The following is a 25,096-nucleotide window of genomic DNA, read 5'->3' on the forward strand; positions in this document are numbered from 1 at the left end:
GTTCTTACAGATAAGAGGCTAATTTGGAGGAAAATTCTTGTTAGGAAGTTATTAATGGTTTAAACTTTCATATAGTTCTGTCATAGTATCTTTTATATCCTTTGAGAGTGTATAATTTGAATTTGACGATGATAAAGTTGCTGGTTTGAGTGAAAAAACATTATCTAAATATGATGCTCTGAACAAAGCCATGGTATCATTAAATAATTTGGTATAATATACACAAAGGTTTTGAAAGTTCTGTGTATTTTATTTAAGGAGGAGCTTTTCTCAATAATCATAAAGATTATAACTTGCATTTGTTATGATGGTAAAATATTAGGACATCATATTACATGTAAATAATACCTTTCTAATTAATTTAGTTGTGATTATGATTAGGCTGCTGGTGTTGTGCAGCCATTGGTGTCCACAGTGGTTTGTAAAAACACAGATGGTTACATGGATAGCTCATTAGATAGAAGTCAGTACTGGGCTAGTGAGATGCCTCAAGCCTTTAGATTCAAAGCCATTCAGGAAGCTTATGAAAAGGTAAATTTAATATAATAATTTTCTCTTTTAATTTCATTAATTCTATTTAATTCTCTTTTAAATGACTTGTGTTTTAAATTACAGAATATGTCCTGAGAGTTTGCAGAATAAATAGGGTAAAAGTTAAATAGATGTGTAATTTGTTCAAGCAAGAGATTTGTAAGAAAAGGATGATGTGGAAGGAATACCATGTGCATAAGAATGATGTCAGTTATGAAAATTATAAACAGCAGGCCAGAAGAGTCGCAACTGTTACACGGAAAGCTAAGTCTGAGTATGAAAATAAACTGACTCTGTAAGTTAAAGATAATCCTCAAAGAATTCTATCAATATGCTGCAAGTGAAAGAATAAATATAAAAGTATATCACCACATGTTTTGAAGGAATATTCCAGTGAGTTAACAGCTGCCGTGATAAACATTAAGGCATCTGTTAACTCATCAATGTGAAGACAGAACCTCTCAGGCCCACCTCTGATCTTGCAGTGAGATGAGATATTTCCTCTCAGTCTTCCTATTTGTGTATCAATGGATGTGCAATGTTTCGTGATGGATTTTTCATTATAACCAAATCTGCATTGGGGGAATGGAATGTTTTTTTTTTTTTTTTTTTTTTCAGGATATATTAGAAAACAGTAATTAAGGCAAATCCGATATTTGGTTGGTATATTTAAATTACTAAAAGGTGTAAGTAAATTTGTGAACTGACTGAATGATTGGCAAATATAAGGAACAGAAAGAACAGGTGTAAATAAAAATACTTTTGTTAGAGACAAATGAATTACTAATAATTTACAGTTATGGTAATATATGTGTATGTTCAATAAGATGCTGACATGGAGTAAATTACATCTAATCCTGTAACCTCTAGGCGTGCACATTTGCATTTATGATGAGCATAATTTAAAAAAAAAAAAAAAAAATTGTGAGGTGAGGGAAAGAGATTTCGAAGAGGTTTGCAAAATATAAATAACCAACCAATAGTAAATAGCTCCTATATACATTGGTAGTTCAGTAAATAACTATAGGGAGGGCTTATTCAATAATTATGTTGAACCACTTGATCAACTGATAATGATGATCAAGTGGTTCATCTAGGCATGGAAGAATATGTGTGGGTTGATATAGCAGCAAATCAGCTTATATGTATTTATTTCTATTTTTTACTTATATTTTGCTTTGTTTTTTTAAGAATTTTTAACAACAGCTTTATTGTTTAACTAAATACAGTTACAAAGATATTTACAGCCTGTATACTATATTTAGTGATAATTAGTGTAATTAGAGACAGATGGAATAAAAATGACCCTACATAACAATTCCCCCCCCCCCCTTTCATAGACACTATACTGCATACATACAAGCAAAACAATGTTTTATTGTATCACCAAACACATTATCTGACTGTCAGCACACATTTGCTAAACACAAGGGAGCTACATGTATATTTAGAATTTACAAAGGTTTTTGATAGGTTGTCACATTGCAGGTTTGTAATTAAATTGGAATGGATAGGGTTGATAGTAGATTAGTGTTTTGGATTGGAGATTGGTATCAGCAGATTTTATATGGAAGAGCAACATCCTGGAAGAGGAGGGTCACTAGAGTGTGTCTCAAGGATCTGTTACTGTTTAACTTGTGTGATAATGATATTGAGAAAGGTTTAAATGTAGACATGCAGTTGTTTGCAAATGTTTGCAGGTTATATCTATAAAAGAAAATAAGTTCTTATTATATGATTCTGAGCAATTTAATTTTAATTGCAATAAAATGTATTCTGTAGCTACTGAAACTTCTTCTTTTACATTAGTGTTCCACGTATGATTTGGATTATGGTACAGAATGCCTTCATCTAGCTCAGAAATATGCTGGAGTTAGAGTTAAATTGATAGAAAGTTCTTGTCACCTTTGGAAGGTAAAAAAATCTCTTCTTCCTTTGCTTGAAATAAAAATGTATATTATTAGTATTGTCATCCATATACTTAACACTATGAACACCAAAAGAATTAAATAAATAAATATATAATCCTTGGGTCTTTTCTTCTATTAATTAAAATAAATTTTATTATTTTATTTTATTTTTTCATTTATTTATTTAGATAGACATTTCAAGCCAGATATCAACACCAAAATATTATTAGCAAAAACAATACTAGCAAAAGATTTTGGTGAAATATTAGCAGCTTAATAAATTATTGATTTATTAAGCTGCTATTATTGATTGTTTTTTTTGGTATAGCTTACACTGCTAGAAGGTTAAATGTAGAGGCAGTGATGAACTTAAAATGTTGGTCGTTAAAACCTTCCACGAGGAGTCCTGTGAATTCTTGGAAGTATGCCAATTATTCTACTGAAGATAATACTACATGTGTTGTTGAAGACTTAGATATTGATGATTATTCATTACATAACTTAACAGTATGTTAAGTATATACAAAATCTACAATGCACCCTATATATAACTTCTTTGAATGGCCTGTTGTTTTTATCCCATTTCACATCATCTATTTTTTCCTTATTCACAGCTGTGCATTCCTCAGTTTACCCTTATAATGAATGATCTAGTGTCCTGTATTGTCTTTTAAGAGTTTCTTCATTACTCCATAAACTTGTTATCCATATCCAGGCATAGCAATCCAAATAATCTCACAATCTTATTTATAGCCAGACAAATGTAGGCATACCCCAGTCATATGATATTAGCTTTCATACCACCATCATATAGCTAATTTCACCACAAAGCAAATCATTGTCCCCTCCTTCTTTTTTCTCCACTTCTAAATGCATGTAATGGTTTAATAACATTTTTAACCAGTCATATATGTGCATAGCTGATGTAAATAAAACGTTTTAGAATAATTTTAGAATAAATTTAATCTTGGTATCTAATGTAATAGGTTTTCACTAGAATCAAAAATACCTTACTTTGATTTTTATTTACATTATTAACAAGAAAAAATAATGGTTATAATTAGTTTATAATTCACAGCTGCAAAACACTAAAAGAGAGAGAGCAATGATGTAAATAAACCAAGTCCACAAAACCTGTGCATCAGTTGAATTCATGGCAGCATCATGTTGCTAAAACTGCCACATGAGCAAATGTGGCTTCATATATATGAGCGTAGGTCAAAATTGAAAACTGTCACATGAATAGTTCATCATAAAGCAGGGCCTTACTGTATAAGGTCTTGGTTAGAATTCTGTACAGTGATATATAGCTTGTCATTCAAATTTACTTATGATACAGATTATATTTATTTAAGATCTTATTATTATTATATGCACATCTCCACAGTGTTCAGAGAGACTCATTATTATACTTGACAAGAGTAACCCAGTCGTAAAATTTCTGCGACTATCATTGCACAAGAACCACACTGTTATTCACATGCTATCTATCCTACTTCTCTATATCTACTTCTCCTTAAAGTCACTGACTGACCATGCTCACAGCTACCTCTGGAAACTCTGTCCACTCATTCACCATTATCCAAACAAAATTATTGATATTAAAACTACAACCCAATTCTTTTGTAAGTCCAAGTAAAAAGTCTATTCAAATCTTCCTGAAGGGATTCAGTATCAGCAGTGCCACTTATAATTCTTCCCAACTTTGCATCATCAGCAAATAACTGAAGATCCCCAGTCAGTCCACATGATATATCATTTACAAACAAGTTAAATAGCAGGGGCCCAAGAACAGAATACCCTGGGGGCACACCACTAGTTACCCTTCTTTTTTGAGATGCTGTTCCATCATGCACAACCTGCTGGTATCGTTCAGAGAGCCAATCTCTGATCCATCTAACTAATATACTATCTATTCTCATCCTTTGCAGCTTGTACACCAACTTATCATGTAGTAATCTATCAAACACTTTTGCAAAGTCTAAGAATATCATTGTATATGATTCTCCCTTATCTAACACACTCGTCACCTTATCATAAAATGCAAGTAAATTACTAAAACAGGACCTACACTTTACAAATCCATGCTGACCATCATAAAGAATGCTATGTCCATCGACCCAATTCTGTATTCTATTCTTTATCAGTCTCTCCAACACCTTGACCACAACTGCAGTTATACAGACTGGCCTATAATTGGAGACTTCTGCCTTACAACCATGCTTGTGGAGTGGTACTATTTTGCCTTCTTTCCACTCCTTAGGAACCCTACTGACTGCAAGACTTTCATTAAATAACCAGGTCAAGGGCATAGCCAACTGTGGTGCACATTCCTTAAGAATACATGGTGATATGTCATCCATTCCCATAGCCTTATTCACATCTCTGTTTCTTTCACTTCCAATTCTCCTAATACTTGCCTCTCTTCTATATATTGCACCAGATTATTTATACGAGTATGATATATGCTGATAAAGTGCTCGTTCAATAATTCCCCTATATCCTTCACAGCTATTAGTCTGCTACCATGACTATCCACCAATGTTAGTCTGCCATAATTATTATTCCTCTTGTTTGCCATGTAGCAAAAAAATTCCCTGGAGTTAACCTTGGTCTGACCAGCCAATCTCCTCTCATACTGCACCTTTTCTTTCTTTACAATGCTCGTCACCTTTCTAACCTGCACTTTATATTCTTCATGGATCTGATCACCACCAACTGTCTTATACCTCCTCCATAACATTTTCTTTTCCAGCACAGCTTGCTTGATTTCGCTGTTCATGCATTTCACTCCCACTCTATTTACTTGCTTAACCCTCGGTATGCAGTCATACATTGCTTTTATCAGATACTGCCTTGTGAGTTTCCATGCATTGTTAACATCTTTTTTGCTCAGCTCATCTACCCAACATACTGATGCTGACTGACTACAGAGTTTCCTATAATCACCTACTTTATACTCCCACATATATCCATTTTTGGCAGTAACCTTGTCTTGTTTCATCACTTCCCAAACAAGCACTTCACGATCACTCTCATCAACCAGCAGCAGTGTCAACACCTCATTAACAACTACATCTTGTGAAGTTAATACCAAATCCAAAACAATAAAGCATCTAGTTGCTTCAGTCACATGCTGCTTAAGATACTTATCTCTCAGAAATTCCACAAACTCACTCTCCTTGTTCCCATACATTATCTCCTCCTTCCATTCTATATTCTTGTAAATTCTATATTCTATATTATAGAATATAGAATATATCTATATTCTATATTAAAGTCTTCCATCAGGATCACTTTCTTTTTATGTGCCCAACTAATTTGTTTAAACATTTCACAATCAGTGTTCTCTGCATTCCCTGGCCTATAACAGCATCCTATGAGATATACTAACCTGTTTTTTTCAACTTCACACCATACAGATTCAAAATCTGTGCATGCACTATCAATTTCTGCATTTTGCAGACACAATTCCTCTGCAAGCATTAACAGCACTCCCCCTCCTCTTTTCATATCTCTATCCTTCTGAAAAATTATCCTCTAATTCTATTTCTGACATCACATCCTCCTCAGACAACCAAGTTTCACTTATTCCAATTATTTTTGGGCATACCATCTCAATCAATGCCACAAACTCGGCTCTCTTGTTTCGAATACTCTTTACATTTGTGTATAAACATAACAATTGCTGCATGTTTGAAGCCATTCTACCAGCACTAACATTCTCTATTCTTTTTTCCACGTATAAAATTTTGTAATGGATTAACATTCAGTTTGTTTTCTTAGGGACCATTTCACACCACTCATCTTTGGATTGTCTTCACCACTTTATCATTCGGAAGAACCTAGGGGATCAAATCTATGAACAATAGTCCAAATATGTGGCCATACTAAAACCTTATGAAGAGAGATAATAATCTCTTTCTCTCTGTACTTTTCATTGTCTCTTCAACATCCAAATGACCATTTGAGCTGTTTTGCCCACTTTTTTTTCTCTGAACTTCAAATCTCTGTCCATCATATCCTTCCCCCTAGTGCCTAGACTCGTCAATTTCCTGCAGTCTGATTCCATCAGTGTAATATGCATCTTGCAATCTTTTCATTTCACAGTTCTTAGCCTTACACTTTGCCACATTAAAATGACAAACATTATCTATTGCCCACACTACTATTAATTAAATTTCTACATCATCTTTATTAACTCTTGCTTTCTCATTATTGTATTAATAGCAAATACCTGATTTTCCCCCCTCCCCCCAAAAAACAAAAAAACATTCCTTATATAATTAATTTATAAACTAAATAGCAGTATTTATAAATTAAATAGATCACTTAAGGCTCAAATCTAGATAACTGGGAGGAGACTTCCATACAGCCTTTTAAGGAATGTGGAGAACTGACTAATGTCTAATCCTTACCTTCTTGTAGTACACCCCCACTAATAGGTATATACCTGGATATTGAATGAACATAATCAAGAAAAGGAAATAGTAGCTATAGTATTCAACATCAGACTTGAAGATAAACTTCTTGAATGATGGCAAGTACTGATATAAGTACATTTCAAAATGAGTAATTGGACAAGGAGTGATGAAAGGTAAAAAAAAAACTGAGAGCAGACCTAGATGTAGCATTTTAGGGAATTTGGAGTACTGACCAGGGCTTTTGACCAAATCTTCAGTTCTCACCTTGTGGCACACCCCATTAGTAGGTAGGTTCATTCAGTATCCATGTATCTACCTAGATACTGAATGAATGAGGATGGACTGACAATTTGGGATTTAGGCAACCAAATTGTATTCTTATTGACTTAGACCAAAATAATAAAATTTCATCACAGCTGGGGTGTTGCATGGTTAACACCCCAACCGGCCATGACGTCTATAGACGTCCAGCTAAATCTGGATATGATTCTCTAACACCCGTTGAATAACATGGATAAGAAGTGCAATTTGGTCTCACTATTTCATCCACTTTGGTCAGTAGGGAGATTAAACAAGTTCCACACTTGTTTTCATCAGAGAACCAGGGTGAATAGCAAAAAGTCAGGCTACCAAAACAAACTTTGACTCAGTGTCAGCAGAGTTCAAGATTGTTACTGTCAACAGAAGCATCAACCAAAAGTAATGGAACTGGCAGAGGAAGTGGGGTAAGTACCAGATCAACATTATACTTTATACTTATTAATTATTACTTAATATTATACTTTTTCAGAATTTGGCTGATTATTATGCTGGGGGGGGGCATCAAAATCTTTGAGACATTGATGTGGGGCATGATCCAAAAAAGGTTGAGAAACACTGGGATATAGAGTCAACGGTTAGTGGACACAGTGCAAAAGTTGGAAAAGTTTAATAGTTACTCAAAATTGCTACTATAATGCAATGGACACTGAAAAGTGAGGATAAGGAAATGATCAAGTCATAAAATCAAGTTGTATATCAGTTTCTGTACACGGATCTGGAATCTGGGTATCTGAGTGATGAAGAAATGCTAGGAGTGTGTGTGTGTGTGGGGGGGGGGGATTTGGAGGTCAGTGATTAAAACTGTCAGCTGAGAACTGCTGAATGAAAAATGAGAATGGTTGAGAAAATGTGTTTTGTAGAACTTGGCAGATAGGAAGCAAAGCAATATGATTGAGACATAAGTTTGTGAAAGGAGCCTATAGGATAGATCAGGGGTTCCCAAACTTTTTAGACCGATGAAGCCCTTGCATAAAAAAAAAAATACATGTTGGAGCCCTCATAAAATTTTTTATCAACACGCCTAATTGCCGTCACTAATGAACTGCTACTAGTAACTTCATACACGATCTTGCTATATAGCAAAATTGTGTGATGCATGTGCTGTTGCTATATCTACTAGTTAGTTTTTCAAACTGTGCTCCACGGATCCCATAGATGTCGTTATTGCATGCTAGTTACTAGCATGTAATAACACCACTATGAAGTATAAAACAAATGGAAAACATCACATGTTTTGGCTGCACCTTTGGAAAATGTCTTTTATACAGATTTGAAAAAATTAGCAATACTAATTACTGTTCCTATTTTAAGTTTGAAAAACAAATAAAAAATATTTTAAAATTGCCTCATGGAGTCTGAGATAACTAACTTGGGCTCTGCAGAGCACAATTTGAAAAACTTTGAGGTAGATGTAGGGAAAATACAGCACAGAGTAATAGGTGCTGGGAGAACAAGATTATCCAGGAAATCTCTATAAGGGTGTGAAAAGTAAATTTTTTTTATATGCCACACAGTGTACACATGCCAGCCACAGAATTAGAAACCTTTATGCAGATGTACATAAGCATCACCTATGCAGTGTATATGCAAAACACTTGATAATGTGCATCACCATGTTCTAGGCAACTATTTAAGAATGTTGCTGGTCAGTAATCATCAATAGTGTTGATCACAATTGGAAAAACAAAGGATCTTTCGGAATTTGATAAAGGGCTTATTGTGGGTACCCTTCTGGCTGTAGCAATGATTTTGAAAACAGTAGAGCTGACTGGTTTCTCAAAAGGAGAGCTAATCTGGGTGTTTAATCATTGGAAAAATAACCCACATTGCTTGTCTAAGAGGTGTAACTGTGGTCCTAAGATAGTCTGTGAGGAATGAGATCACTGTTATATGAGAAAGCTTGTATGGACAAACAGAACTTCTTGTGCGCAACAATTGACTAAAGCATTTAATGAAGGCTGTTCCTGACCCATATCTCACCAAACTGTGTGCAGGGAATTTAAGAGGATCGGTACTGCCAGTTGCTAAATGAGGTTCAGTGGCTAGTATGTGTATGATAGCAATCGTAGTCTATATCTAGAGCATTTAGCCTCCAGTAACATTTTGTGGCTGTGGATTTCTGAAAAAAATACATTATTATTATTCTTATTATTATTATTACTTGACACCTCCAAGGAGTCCAAAGACTCATCGAGGAAGGGCATCCACTCTACAACTCTCCATCTCCACCAACTACAGCTAACAGCATCATCTACACCAACACCATCTACTGCCTGTCACTACTAGTATTTTCATAGACAATAACGAACATCCATGCCCACAGCAGGATCCGAATCCATAGCCTTTTGGTTGGAGAGCGGATACACTAACCACTCGGCCAACCAGACTGGTGTAATATTTTAAATTATTATTAATATTAAGTATTGATTAATTAGTAATTATTAAATATTAAATATATGTTTAGCATCTTTATTAATTTTGGACTTAAGCAGATTTTCCAAATAACATTATTTTTTATGAAAAATTCATTTTTGAATGCTCAAAATATTCTTCCAGATTACACACAGAAAAGATCTTTATGCAGCAGAAGGCATGCTACAAGGTAATAATTATTTTGTATATAAGTTGATGATTATCATGCATAGAATGAGAATTTTTATATTCTAGTGACTAGTAAAGTTAGTTCGGTGTTGTCCAAAATTTCAGTATTTCTACATGCCCATTTTAAAACTTTACTAACATTTGCATGCCTCCTTTTAGGAAAAGTCAATTTTGCAGAAGTTATAATAATATTTCATTCAAGCATTAATTATAAACATATATAATTAATTATAAAGTTATTTACTTTTTAACATTTGTGTCATAATAAATTACAAATGTGAAACATTTTTTATTATTAAATAAATTAATACTATGAATTTAAATGAATATACATATAGTAGAAACAAAAATTATAAAAAAATTAGCAGAGTTCTTATTTAATATTCCTACTGTGTGCTCCAAATTGTATGAATTTAAACTTTTAATACAACATTTCAAACATGGTTGGAATGAGATCATGCTGTCAACCAGACAAAGCCCTAATGGAGATTAGTCGATACATACCAAGAGGCACATTTTGTTTAAAATTTCCTTTAGATTTTTTAGTTATTGAAAAATTGATTATAGATTCTTGCACTTATCTGTAACAATAAGGTGATGGAAATATAAAAGTTAAAAAAAAAGTAATCAAAACAAACAAAAAGTGCTTTGTTTTCCCTAAACACTTTTCACATACCCCCTGTGGGTGTGCATGCCATACACTGCTCAAATATATAAATATTCCTTGGTGTATGCCTTGCATATAATATGTAGTATATAATATCCCATCAACAAGATAGGGGTAGATGAATTTCTTAGAAAGTTTTTCCACTTGTTAGAAATTAAATTAAACTTGGTAAGAAATTATATTATTGTTTCATCCTTTATCCAAGTGTAAGCAAACTAAGTTTGCACTTGAAATATCTTCATGTCTGCTACTTGTATATATAGAGGCTGATGATTTCACATCAATTTGCCTTTGTATCCGATAATGCAAAGCACACTTCCTTTCACAAGTGTATATTACTGTGCATTATGGGAAGGGTCACTGCCCAGACTGGTTTTGACCTTTATATTGAGGTCTCATCAGTGGAAGCCAGACTCAGAAGATAGAGGATGAAACATGAATATAATTTTTTGGCAGGTTTAATTTAATTTCTAACCAAGTGGAAAAACCTTTAACTATCTCTGATACAGAGTATTTTAATAATAAGGTGATACACCTTTTTACTACTTGCACATGGGAAATATGTAACTTCTACATTTATGCAACCTTTGTGTCTCCTCTGGGTCTGGCTCCCACTAATGGTAGCTTGCTTCCAGGGGACTAGAGAGGTTCTGCTTGGTGGTTGGTTTTGTCTGTACTGAGTGGAGCCACCACTGAGTTTTCTGACCTGGAGTGATAAGTTTAGAGGTGATCCTCTAGGGTCACTCAGTGAGATTTAGTGATCCTTTAGGTTCACTCAGTGATATTTAGAGTGATCTTGTAGATCACTCAGAGTTTTTGGAGGGGTATCCCTGCACTTTAACCTACCTTAATAAAGATTGAAATATTGAAATACCCTTGGTCTTGCTAGCTATCCTTCCCATAATGCATAGCAATATATGCTTCTTAAGGAAAGTGTGTTTTGCATTGAGATACACAGATGAGACTTCAATAAAAGTTGAAACTGGTCTGGGTAGTGACCCTTCCCATAATGCATAACAATATACACATCTCACAGGAAGTGTGTTTTGCATTATTAGATACTAAGGCAGTTTGATACAAAGTCATCAGCCTCTGTGTACAAGTAGCCTAGTCATGAAGATACTTCACACCTGAACTTTGTTTGCTCACTTGGATAGACTGAAACAAGAATATAATTTGCAAATGTAACTTTCTTTGGTTTAGCAATTCTGTGGGAAGTTTTTGGTATTGAGACCATTATGATGTAAATAAAAGTTTAATAAAAATAAGCAATTAAAAACCTGACAAGTTTTGTAAGTCATAAGACTTACATCATCAGGGGTATTGGTACATAACGTTTTACACAAGAAAAGCCTATTAACAATTAATTACACACATAGATGTTTTTGATAACTTCACAACTGTTACATATAATTGATAAACCAGAATGCAAACGGTAAATTTGTTACTGTATGTATGTTGGAACATTGCTAGTTGTTGCTATCACGTTCTGCGGTATCATGTGTGTTATATCTTGGGTCTGTGGCAGTTAAATTTTTGATGAAAGGAAACCATACTTGATGTAAAATCAAGACTTGATTTTTATTGCATTTGTTGCCAAAGTACTTTGGCAAAAAACAAAAATGTCATATATTGAGCTTAACTGTTTTACAAAAAAAATTTAAGTCTCACAAATGCTTAGGATTCCTACACAATGCAATAAAAATCAAGGCAATGTGGTCTCAATAGTGAAAACTTCCCAAAGAATATAATTTCTTGGCAAGTTTAAGTAGATGAATTTCATCTACTTAAATCTCTACCCAGTAGGAGGTTATTATTATTCAGGCCTCCATGGAGTCAAAAGACTCATCATGGGAGGTCGTTTTTAGGAATACAAAGTCTATCATACCACTCCTTGAACCCATTAACTGTCCCCACTCCAACTACTCTCTCAGATAATGCATTCCAAGGTTCAACCACCCTCCATGCAAAGAAACCACTCCTCACCCTCACCTCCATGTGGGGCACCTGTTCATGGTGGAGGGAACCTCCCAGTGATGGTACTGGCCCTTTTCATTCTCTCTCTTTTTTTTTTTGCTTTTCTTCCCATATTCTTTGCTCTGCTTCTCCTGAGTCTTTTTCACTATCCTTTTTCCAGACCACCATCACTGGGATCCAATGCCCTGATGCTGTGTTTGCCGTGCGGTGCAACCCGTGGACATCCGGAAAGGGGATCCTGGTAGTCTTGCACTACTTTGGCCCCTGCTTCGGCAAGATGGGTGGTCCTGGATGGCCCAGCAAGGATCAATCGGCTAGTGGGCTTGCCTGCAAGGGGCAAGTATTGACCCTTGCAGGCAATACTTGATGGTGTTGCAGTAAGTCTCTCATCCCATGGTCCGGGGTCGGGATCCTAGACCTGCTGCAGTGTTGGTATAGCATCCAGGTTGGCCTTGTATTCCACTCCTGAGCACAGTCTTTGCTTGCTGGGTAGTGGGCGTCCATGTGTGGCTCCGTGGTGGGTGGGGAGCTCTGGCACTGAATTAAAAATTCCCTAAATATGAATTCTTCATCCTCAAATGTTTCAGGGACCCTAACAAAGTCCCAACCAAGTACTGATAATATAGACACAGCATATGGAAACAGAAGTAAGAAACAAAAGATATCGGATACTAACATAAATGTACCAACCTTTTTAATCATTCATGCAACAGGTGAAAAACCAATTGAGAAAATGTCACCCTTCTTTATCCAAAAAGGTTTAGAAGGACTGGTAGGACCTCCCGAAACTGTCAAGAAATTGCGTTCTGGTGATATCCTCATGGAAACAATCTGCAAACAACATTCCGAGAAACTACTGAGAGCAATGACAATGGGTGGAGTACAAATTGCAGTAACACCTCACAGAACACTCAATTCCAGTAGAGGAGTGATATCAGAATGGGATCTCCTTGATGTTCCTGATGAGGAGATATGTTCAGAGCTTAAAGATCAAGGAGTGACGGGTGTGAGGTGCATCCTGATACGGGGATAGTCGCCTGGTCTCAACCAAGACCATCATCCTTACTTTTGATACACCTAGGCCTCCGATATCTGTAAAAGCAGGGTATCTCAGCTGTCCTGTTAGAATCCCTAACCCAAAGGTTATACATCAAAGGAATGTACATCCCAAAGCTATTGCAGATACTTTGGGAGAAACTTTTGCTAAAATCTCAGCAACAGCTTCATATTCTCCAGAATTTTTAATACTGAAAGAGCAGCAAGAGAAACAAAGGCTTAATTTTTCTACCAACATTCTTCAGCCATATAATCAGCCATTTGTCAAGGAGGAACTAAAAAGAGCTCTCCTACAATCTCACCCTAGTGCAGTAGGACCTGATGACATCCAGTATGAAATGATAAAACATCTACCATCATCTTCTATGGATCTTCTTCTTTTCTTATTATACAATAGAATACTTGCAGAGGAAGAGTTTCCAAATTCTTGGCATAAGTCAATTGTCATTGCTATCCCAAAACCAGGATGACCAAATCTCTGGTGAGATTTGGTCATCTCATCAGAGGATGTAATTATAAATGAGGTGTCAAATCATCCACCAATTGGTGAGAGTGACCATGAGGTGATTACCTGGGTGGTTGCCAGCAGTGCGAGGACCCCTGTAAGACAAGGGTATATGTGGAACTACAAGGGGGGGGGGTGATTATGAAGAGCTCAGGAGACAGCTTGCGGGTGTAGCATGGAATGAGGAGTTAGCTGGAAAAGAGCAGCTTGGGGAATTTTCAAAAACTATCTAGCAGATGCAATGTCTGAATGTATTCCAAGGGTGAGAAGGTTAAATAAGGTAGGTGTGAGATGGATGAATAAAGAGATTAAGCATGCGATACTATACACAGAAAAAGGGCATTGTGCAGGCAGCATAAGAGAAGTGGAAATAACCAATTTCATGAGGTCTACAAAGACCAGGCAAGGAGGGTGACTTGGTTGGTGAGAGTAGCTAAAGAGAGGTATGAACAGCAGTTAGCTAATGAAGCCAAAAAGAATCCTAGGGAGTTCTTTCGATATGTAGCCAGCAAAAGAAAGAATGATTATGGAAGGATGACATTGATTGGAGAAAATGGTATAAAGACAGCTGTAGCAGAATGTGTGGTGGAGATACTTAATGAGCAGTTCATAAAGATCTTTCAATCTTGTGAATGTGATTTCATGGAGAGATTGAGAGCAGGTGTTGATGGGGAGGAGAGACTGACTGTAAGTGAGCAAGAGGTGTTTGGGGAGTTGAGTAAACTAGATGTAAATAAGGCTGTGGGACTTGATAATATATCACTGTGTATTCTGAAGGAAAGTGTCAGAGATTTGACACCTGCCTTGACATATTTTTTTAATACGAGTCTTGCACTTGGTCAAGTTCCTAAGGAGTGGAAAGAGGGCAAGATTGTGCCACTTCATAAAGGAGGTTATCGAACTCAAGCATCAAACTATAGGCCTATCTGTGTGTCAGGTGTTGTGGTTAAGCTGTTGGAGAAGCTTATGAGAACTAGGATCCAGAGTTGGGTAGACAACAATGGTATAATCTTTGATGGACAGCATGGATTTACTAAAGGGAGGTCATGTTTTAGTAATCTACTTACTTATTACAATAAAGTGACTGCTTCCTTGGACAAAGGAGAAGGATACACAGTAATATACTTGGATTTTGCAAAAGCTTTTGATAGAGTACCTCATGATAAGTTGACAGTCAAACTAGAGCAGATGGGGTTGGATATTAGATTAGTGCATTGGATTGGAGACTGGCTATCTGATAGGTATCAACAAGTTGTGTATGGGGGTGCGATATCCAGGAAAAGGAAAGTCACTAGTGGAGTGCCTCAGGGATCTGTTTTAGGGCCATTACTATTTAACTTGTATATTAATGATATTGGCGAAGATTTGGATGGAGATATCCAGTTGTTTGCAGATGATGCAAAGCTGGTACGAACCATAAAGAGTAGCAAAGATGTTGTGGCCTTGTAAGAAGACTTGAATAAATTGAGTGATTGGGCACGGAAATGGGGATGTGAGTTGAATGTTGCAAAATGTAAGATTTTAAAATTTGGAAAACAAAGATAGGATGCAGAATTTATGCTTGGTGAGAATATATTGTTGGAGGTAGAGGAAATAAGAGATCTGGGGGTGATAGTGGATAAGGATCTAAAATTTAGGGGACACATTGCCAAAATTGTAAAGACAACACAAAGGCTTCTGGGAATGATGCAGAGGACACTGACTTGTAGAAGTAGGGAGATTCTTGTTCCATTGTATAAGGCTTTGATTAGGCCACACATGGACTATTGTGCCCAGATTTGGTCACTGGGTTTTCAGAAGGATGAAGAGATGTTGGAAAGCGTCTAAAGGTGACTGACTAAGGTAGTTTCTGACTCTGGAATGTTGAGTGTGAGGAAAGATTGAGAAGATGTAATTTGCAGAGTCTGGTGGACAGGAGGAAGGGGGGGGAAATATGATAGAGACCTACAAGTTGGTAAGGGGTTATTATAGGATCAATGCTGGAGAGGTTCTACAGAAAATAGTGGGAGATAGGGAAAGAACCAGAGGTCATCCCTGGAAACTGTATAAAGAGGGTGTGAGTAAGGGAGTGAGAGGCACCTTTTTTTCGTGCAGAGTTGTGAATGATTGGAATGCCTTGCCTGAGAGTGTGGTGTCTGCAAGGAGTTTGTGTGTTTAAGGCTCGGTATGATGAGATGTGTGTGTGATAAAAGGACCTCCCAGACGAGTCTTTGACTCCATGAGGTCTTGGGGTAATAATAATAAGAATAATAATATAACATTAGCTACACTAAACATAACAGCATTCCTCCATATCAGTTTTGCACACCATCCTGCAACCTCTCACTTTGTCAGCTACAGAAATCTTATACCTCATCATCCATTTACCTGCAATTGTTTAATGCACACAGAGCAACACACGCTGATTTCTTACCCATCTATACTGATGGTTCAAGAACTAACACCTCTGTTGGCTGTACTGCTGTGTTTCCTGACATTATTATCTCAAATCAAAACCCACCAGACTGCAGTAATTATACAGCAGAGTTACATGCCATTCAGCTTGCACTTGTGGATATAAAAGAAAACTACTACCAAAAGTGTATAATTTATACAGACTCATTGAGCTCTTTACAGGCTATCTCCTCTCCTATGTATAATCCACATCCAGTACTTTATGAAGTGCTACACCTGCTTCAAAAATTGAAATTTTGTGAAATTCTGCTGGATTCCCAGCTGCATCGGAATCAAAGGAAATGAGGCTGCAGATGCAGCTGATAAATCAGCCCATACCTTCTCCACATATTGTTTTACAGTTCCATATACAGATTACAGACAACTTATAAGATCAAAGCTAATTGCTCAGTGGGAGTTAACATGGCAAGAAGCAGGAAGTTTCATGGAGAGAGGAATTGGAAGGCTGGGATATCATTAGTGCATGGGAAATTGTGAAAGAATATTTGTTAGCAGCAATGGTAAGTTGTATACGATGAGTGAGGAAGAGGACACAATTTGGAGTAAAGTGGATGACAAACAATATTAAACAGGAATTGCATGTGAAAAAGAGGCTATGGAAGAGATATAAGGAGACAGGGAAAGAGAAGATGCATGAAGAATATAAGACATAGGCTAGAAGAGTGACTAGTGTGGTAAGGAAAGCAAAACTGGAATATGAGAGGAGATTGGCCCTAAAATCCAAAGACAATCCTAGGGAATTTTTTAGCTATGTGGCCAGTAAGAGGAGAAATGACTGTGGAAGAATGATATTGTGGGATAAAAATGGGAATAGAGTGACTGATGCAGAGGCATAGTGGAATTGTTCAATAAACACTTTATTGGAGTATTTCATCCTAGAGTAGTCAGTTTTAATGCTAGAGGGATAGGGCAGGTTCGAGGTTTAGAAGTACAGGAGGAGAGTGTGTTTCAGATACTGAGTATTCTGGATGTCAGTAAAGCTTTGGGACTGGATGGTATTTCGCCACCATGAGTTTTGAGAGAATGTGCTAGGGAACTGACAGTGCCTTTAACCTGGCTTTTCAATGAAAGTCTGGCTGCGGGAAAGGTGCCAAGGGAATGGAAGGAAGGTAAGATAGTGCCATTGCATAAAGGTAGTAACAGACTGGAAGTGTCTAATTATAGGCCAGTTTGTGTGTCATCAGTAGTTGTTAAGATCTTGGAGAAAGTAGTGAGGGACCGTATACAGCATTGGGCAGATGAGGGTAATGTTATCTGTGAGAGTCAACATGGATTTGTGAAAGGGCGCTCTTGTTTTAACAATATGCTAGCCTTTTATAATAAAGTTACAAGAACATTAGATGAGGGAAAGGCATATACTGCAATTTTCTTAGACTTAGCGAAGGCATTTGACAGGGTGCCACATGATAAGCTGATATTTAAGTTGCAGCACATTGGGTCTGGATGTCAGATTGGTCAACCGGATTCAGGATTGGCTGTCTGATAGGTATCAGAGAGTTGAGTATGGTGGAGCAGTTTCAAGGAGGCAGAGGATTACAAGTGGGGTCCCACAGGGCTCAGTACTAGGACCTATATTGTTTAACCTTTATATCAATGACATTGCCAGTAGATTGCAAGGGGATATTCAGTTGTTTGCGGATGATGCAAAGCTTGGAAGGATTATTAGTAATAGTGCAGATGTGGTAGCCCTGCAAGAGGATTTGAATAAGCTACATAGATGGGCAAATGAATGGGGGGTATCAGTTTAATGCAGCAAAATGTAAGGTCTTGAGGTTTGGGAAATATCGATGGGATGCTGCATACTCTATGGGAGGAGTTATACTGGAGGAAGTAGGGGAGACAAGAGATCTGGGGGTTGATGATTGATAGAAACCTGAAATTTAGGGGACATGTTGCAAAGGTGATGAAGGTAACACAGAGGATTGTTGCAATTAAATTATGAGAAGGACACTGACCTGCAGAGATAAAATGGTTATCATTCCGTTGTATAAGTCTCTGATTAGACCACACTTAGACTATTGTTCTCAGATTTGGTCCCCAGGATTTGAAGGGGATAAATTAACTGTGGAAAGGGTACAGACAGATGACAAAGATGGTTTCAGGACTGTACAATTTTGGTTATGAGGATCTGCTGAGGAAATGTGGACTGCAGAGTTTGGTGGATAGAAGAAGGAGAGGTGATATGATTGAGACTTTTAAACTGTTGAGAGGTGGTTACAGGGTTGACACTGGGTAGTTCTTTCACTTGGTTGAACAGCGGGAGGGAGTGATGACAAGAGGCCATCCCTGGAAGTTACGAAAGGAAACTGTGAGCAAGATGGTGAGGAGTGGTTTCTTTGCATGGAGGGTGGTTGAACCGTGGAATGCATTGCCTGATGGAGTTTTAAGAGCGAGAACGGTCAGTGAGTTTAAGGAGTGGTATGATAGACTTTGTGTTTCTAAGGGGGGACCTCCCCTTGATGAGTCTTGACAGACTTTATGTTCTTAGGAAAGACCTCCCACGATGAGTCTTTTGACTCCATGGAGGCCTGAATAATAATAATAATAATAATAATAAAAATTAAACACTGGCATTCTAGTCAATGTACAAAGAGAAGGGAGGAGGTTGTCCTTGCTAGGCTCAGCATAGGTCACAGTCACCTTATGCATTCTCATTTACTGAGAGCTGATGACCCTCCCATATGTGGTAAATGTAACACACATCTCACTATTCATCATATTCTGGTAGATTGTCAAAAATTTACACAAGAGAGGAATGAAATTTTCACCTATCTAACCAAGCCATATACACTCAGGGAAATGCTAGCAGACTCAGGCAAATTGCATGATGTTTTTAATTTTTTAGAAAGAATTAATTTGTACAAACACATTTGACATAAATTTGTTTATATGTAAATCCTTTTTTTGCCTAACTTAACTTGTATACATATATATTATTCATTAGGTTAAATCTGACCAATTATGTATTACCATTGGCCTTGATTTGTATATTTGTATCACCCTGGTGTAATTTTGTTAATATGTAAATACCATAATGCTAAACTTAAATTTTATGCATCAATGCTTTATAATAATTCCTTAGTGACTCTTTAAGTATTAGTATAATAATAATGTTTGTTGTAATCTTACTAGATGTAGACACTGCTTTCCTTGTTGTCCTTAACCTATAGTTATCTATTTATGTACTGTTGAAATCTCTGCAGTAATTTTGTTTATATGTAGATACTGCATCACTTAACATACATTTTGTGTATGCATCTTATTTACTACTTTATTTTTTAAATAATCATGTAGTACTGTAGGACATCTTACCTATTTGTGTACGTTCTAGTAATTCTGTCTATACTGCATTGCTAAATTTAATTTTCATCCATGCATATTGTATAATAATCCCTTTTTACTAAAGGCATCTATTATAATTTTACATATATGTAGATACTGCATGCCTTGGCTTAGTGTTTCATATATTATGTATTAACTTATATTGTTAACTATTGAATGATATATGTACGTAAACACAAGAAAGATATTTAATTAACCAAATATTTCGGTCTGGAAATAGCAGACCATCCTCAGTGGTATTACAAGAACAGTTTTAAAAAAAAAATACAAGCTAGAATACTAACAATAGATCGTTAAAAATAGAACACGCGCGTGATGTTATATCACTAAGTATGAAACGGAATATTTTTAAGTAGAGACATGATTGAAAAAAAAAAATAATTAATGAGTAATCTTGATTAGACTTTCCCAGATTTTTGATATAGATATACAGTCATTACGATTCAGGTTAGAACGATGGAGCAAGGCCTCCATGCTTTCCTTGAACAAATGTTCAAACCTATAATGGGATCTATGCAAGAGGCGAGTCCTGGACCAAAAGATGCTGTGGTCAGTTTCAATCCCGTGTTGAGCCAATCCAGACTTTTCAAGTTTGTTGTGAAGAATGGAGGATTTGGATTATTTTTTCAAGAGAACGTCCAGTCTGTCCAAAATAGGAGAGATCACAGTTGCAAGGAATTTGATAAACTCCAGGAAGAGATAAAGTTAAGTGTTTGTCTTTAGGAGAAGGAAAATGAGAAGACAATTTGTTAATAGGTGAATACGTAGCTGTTAAATCATGTTTCTTTAAAATTCTTGCGATAGGTTCTGAAATACCGGAGATATAAGGAATAGGTACTCGGCGTATTGAAACTTTGTTGTTTTGTGGATGATTATAAGAATTGAGAAGATGTTGAGTACTTTTTTCAGAAAAGCCATTGAGTTTCATGTGTTGTTGGATAGTAGAAAGTTCTTTCTGTAGATAATCAAAAGTAGAACAATTAGTTTTGGCTCTTCTGTTGAGGCATTTTATAATTCCTGTTCTTGTAATACCACTGAGGATGGTCTGCTATTTCCAGACCGAAATATTTGGTTAATTAAATATCTTTCTTGTGTTTACATGCATATATCATTCAGTCTTATGTCACAAGTATCCTTAAAACAGCAAATTGTTAACTATTTTTGCACTACTGTAATAACCTCTGACCTTGTGTGTTGCTGTGCCCTCTGCAGCAGTTCTGTTTACCTAGAGATGCTGCTTTGTGAAACTAGATTCTTGTACAGACATTGTTTGCAATTTTCTGTAAATGCTAATGTAGTAACCTTTTAGTATGGCACAGTATGACCTTTGTAGTTTTTGTGCCAAATAAACTATAAACCAACCAACCAACCAACTCTCTTGTGCTCAGCCTCCTTTTGTAACTTCCAGGGATGGCTCCTTGTCATCGCTCCTTCCTGCCATTCCACCAAGTGAAAGAACTCTCCAACGTCTACCCTGTAACTGCCTCTCAAAGTTTAAAAAGTCTCGATCATATCACCTCTCCTTCTTCTATCCACCAAACTCTGCAGTCCACATTCCCTCAGTTGATCCTCATAACTCATATTGTACAGTCCTGAAACCATCTTTGTTATCACCTCTGTACCCTTTCCACAGTCAATTTATCCCCTTCAAATCCTGGGGACCAAATCTGAGAACAATAGTCTAAGTGCAGTCTGATCAGAGCCTTATACAATGGAATGATAACTCTTTTATCTCTGCAGGTCAGCGTCCTTCTCAATATTGCAGCAATCCTCTGAGTTACCCTCACCACCTTTGCAATATGCTCCCTAAATTTCAGTTTTCTATCATTCATCAACCCCAGATCTCTTGTCTCTCTTACCTCCTCCAGTACAGCTCCTCCAATCGAGTACGCATCCTCCCATCGATGAATCCCAAACCTCAAGACTTTACATTTTGCTGCATTGAACTGATAACCCCATTTATTTTCCCATCTGTCTAGTTTATTCAAATCCTCTTGCAGGGCTGCCACATCTGCACTATTACTGATAACCCTTCCCAACTTCACATCATCCACAAACAACTGAATGTCCCCTTACAATCTATTGACAATATCATTGATATAAAGATTGAACAATACAGGTCCCAGTACTAAGCCCTGTGGAACCCGCTAGTAACCTTCTGCTTCCTTGATATTGCCCCATCATACACAATTCTCTGATACCTATCAGTCAGCCAATCCTGAATCCATTTGACTAACCTGACATTTAAACCCATGTGTTGCAACTTAAATATCAGCTTATTATGTGGCACCTTGTCAAACGCCTTCGATTGAACAATACAGGTCCCAGTACTAAGCCCTGTGGAACCTGCTAGTAACCTTCTGCTTCCTTGATATTGCCCCATCATACACAATTCTCTGATACCTATCAGTCAGCCAATCCTGAATCAATTTGACTAACCTGACATTTAAACCCATGTGCCGCAACTTAAATATCAGCTTATTATGTGGCACCTTGTCAAACGCCTTCGCTAAATCCAAAAAAATGGCGGTATATGCCTTTCCCTCATCAACTGCTCTTGTCACTTTATTATAAAAGTCAGTCATATTACTTACTAAAGCAAGAGCGCCCCTTAACAAATCCATGTTGATTCTCACAGATAACATTACCCTCATCTACCCAACGCTGTATAGTCCCTCACTAATTTCTCCAAGACCTTAAGAACTACTGATGACACACAAACAGGCCTATAATCAGACACTTCCAGTCTGCTAACGCCCTTATGCAGCGGCACTAACTTACCTTTCTTCCATTCCGTGGGTACCTTCCTTTCCTTCAGCGAGACTTTTATTGAAAAGCCAGGTCAATGGAGCTGTCAGTTCTTTAGCACATTCTCTCAAAACTGTGGTGAAATATCATCCAGTCCAACAGCTTTATTGGTATTCAGAGTGCTCAGTATTTGGAATATTTCGGATACTCCTGGCATTAGTATAGAGCACATATAGTCAACCCCCGGATCGGATCCGGCCCTAATCTATTTCAGCAAAGTGTGTCTGATTCGTGGTGGGAGAAAACACGGTGTGTTCTACTAACTCACATTAAGCTGACATATGACTTGCGCAAAACACACTATGTTTTCTCCAACCAAGGTCTCTTTCTTACTTTGATTAGCGGTGTGTGCGAACGTGTTACAACGTGTCAGTTCGGTACTTGCGTTGATGTTGTGCTTTGTTCAGTGCCTGCATTGATGTTATGTTCTGTTCGGTGCCTGCGTTGATGTTGTGTTCTGTTCAGGGCCTGCGGTGTAGAAGACGGTTTTGTTTGACAGTTCTGAATATTGCTTATAAATTTGGGACAATGTCAGGAGTTATTGCAAAAAAAGAAAAGTAGATGCAGAGAATCATCAATTTCAAGACAACTTGATGGAGGATTATTATTTTATTCTGAATAAAGGTTTGCCTGTATGTTTGCTGTGCAACGAATCCATATCTGTCAACAAAGAATACAACTTGAAGAGATACTTTACTTCGAGACATGCGGATCACCCAAAAATTGATGGACAACTACGAAAATATGAAATACAGAAGTTGAAAAAGAACTTGGATACCCAGCAGCAAATGTTCAACAAGCAAAGAACGCAACACCACAGCATTGTCAAAGCCAGCTTTGTGGTAAGCGAAAAAATCGCTAAGCATTCTAAGTCATTTGGTGAAGGAGAATTTATCAAATAATGTCTGCTGGATGTTGCAAGTATAGTATGTCCTGAAAAGAAAAAAGACTTCGAGAATATTCGTTTGTCGAGACGTACTGTTGTCCGACGGATAGAAATTATGGCTGATGATATCAAAAAAAGTTTAAAAGAGAAGATTGCTAGATTGGAAGCATTTTCAATTGCTTTGGATGACAGCACCGATGCCTCCGATACAGCACAACTAGCAATATTTATTCGAGGAGTTGATGCGGATTTCAACATCACAGAAGAATTATTGGCATTTCAGCCGTTAAAAGTAACAACTACCAGTGAAGATATATTTGTAACAGTCAACACAGTCTTCGAGAGATTTGGGCTTAAATGGAGTTCACTATCTGGCATATGCACTGATGAAGCCCCCTGCAATGGTTGGTGCACAGAAGGAATTGGATTCATGAAAGAGCAATAGAACTACAGATCCATCCGGAAAATTTAACAAATTTTCACTGCATTATCCACCAACAAAATCTGTGTGCAAAATCGATTAAATTCACAAATGTTATGGAAGTTGTAGTAGCCAGTATTAACTTTATTAAGTCACATGCACTTAATCACCTCCAATTTAAGGAGTATTTGGCAGACCTATTTTCGGATTATGAAGATGTATCTTATTATTGTGAAGTGAGGTGGTTGAGTAAAGGTAAAATGTTAAAATGATTTTATGATCTGAGACAAGACATTGCAGATTTTATGGACATAAAAGGAAACCCAATTAACCAAGTAAAAGATTATGAGTGGGTGTGTGATTTAGCATTCCTTGTAGATGTGACTGGATACCTAAATGAATTGAATCTTAAATTGCAAAAACAATTGGTTCATGAACTGCATGGACATGTCAAAGCTTTTTGTAATAAAATAAGATTGTTGGAAAGTCAGATAAGAGCTAAAAATTGTTATCATTTTCCTACTCTAGCAACTCATAAAAATATCCCTTATAATTGTTATGGAGATGAACTGAAGGCACTAATACAGCAATTTGATACAAGGTTTGCCGACTGCAAAAACAAAGACTGCACATTTGCTGTATTTGCTCGTCCGATGGATGCTGATGTAAATAATGTGCCAGAAAACTTACAGATGGAACTTATTGAGCTTTGGGTGGATTTAGAGCTAAAATTACAATTTAACAACATTGCTTTGACGGATTTTTATAAATTGTATTTGGTGGAAGAAAAATATACAAATTTACATGCCTTTTCAAGAAAAATCATTTGTCTTTTCGGCAGCACATATATGTGTGAACAGTTTTTTTTCGAGGATTAAATACAATAAATCAAAAATTCGGACAAGAATAACGGACGAAAACCTTGAAAATTCTATGAGATTATCCTTAAGTAATATCAATGTCAATATTGATAGTCTCGTAGTTGAAGTACAAGGCCTATCTTCACATTAAATTGTTATGTCGTTCATTATATTATAAAATTTATGTAGAGTTTTATACCTAAGCATTATATTATAAATGAAATATTAAGTAGCAACTTGTTTTAATTCATTTATTTTATTTAATAATTTGGTCCGGCCCTTGCCTCGGAGACAGAATGATAATTTGGCTCCCGAACTAGGAAAGGTTGCCCA

The 25,096-nt window shown here is 36.6% G+C and overlaps 1 protein-coding gene across 5 annotated transcripts in view; it reads left to right on the plus strand.

Moving 5' to 3' along the window:
- LOC150093161 (D-ribitol-5-phosphate cytidylyltransferase-like) overlaps positions 1-25,096 on the plus strand; it is a 132,050-nt gene that overhangs the window by 53,251 nt on the left and 53,703 nt on the right. For 4 of the 5 annotated variants that reach the window (XM_090413867.1, XM_090413865.1, XM_090413866.1 and 1 more), the window contains exons 5-7: positions 382-531; positions 2,341-2,445; positions 9,743-9,788. In XM_090413867.1, coding sequence (XP_090269993.1) covers positions 382-531; positions 2,341-2,445; positions 9,743-9,788 — 301 coding nt within the window. The remainder of the gene's footprint in view (positions 1-381; positions 532-2,340; positions 2,446-9,742; positions 9,789-25,096) is intronic. The other variant, XM_090413869.1, reaches the window with a different exon arrangement.

Source organism: Typopeltis vanoorti, chromosome 24 (assembly GCF_054136105.1).
Source record: "Typopeltis vanoorti isolate ZY-2024b chromosome 24, IOZ_Tvanoo_1.0, whole genome shotgun sequence".
Taxonomy (NCBI): Eukaryota; Metazoa; Arthropoda; class Arachnida; order Uropygi; family Thelyphonidae; genus Typopeltis; species Typopeltis vanoorti.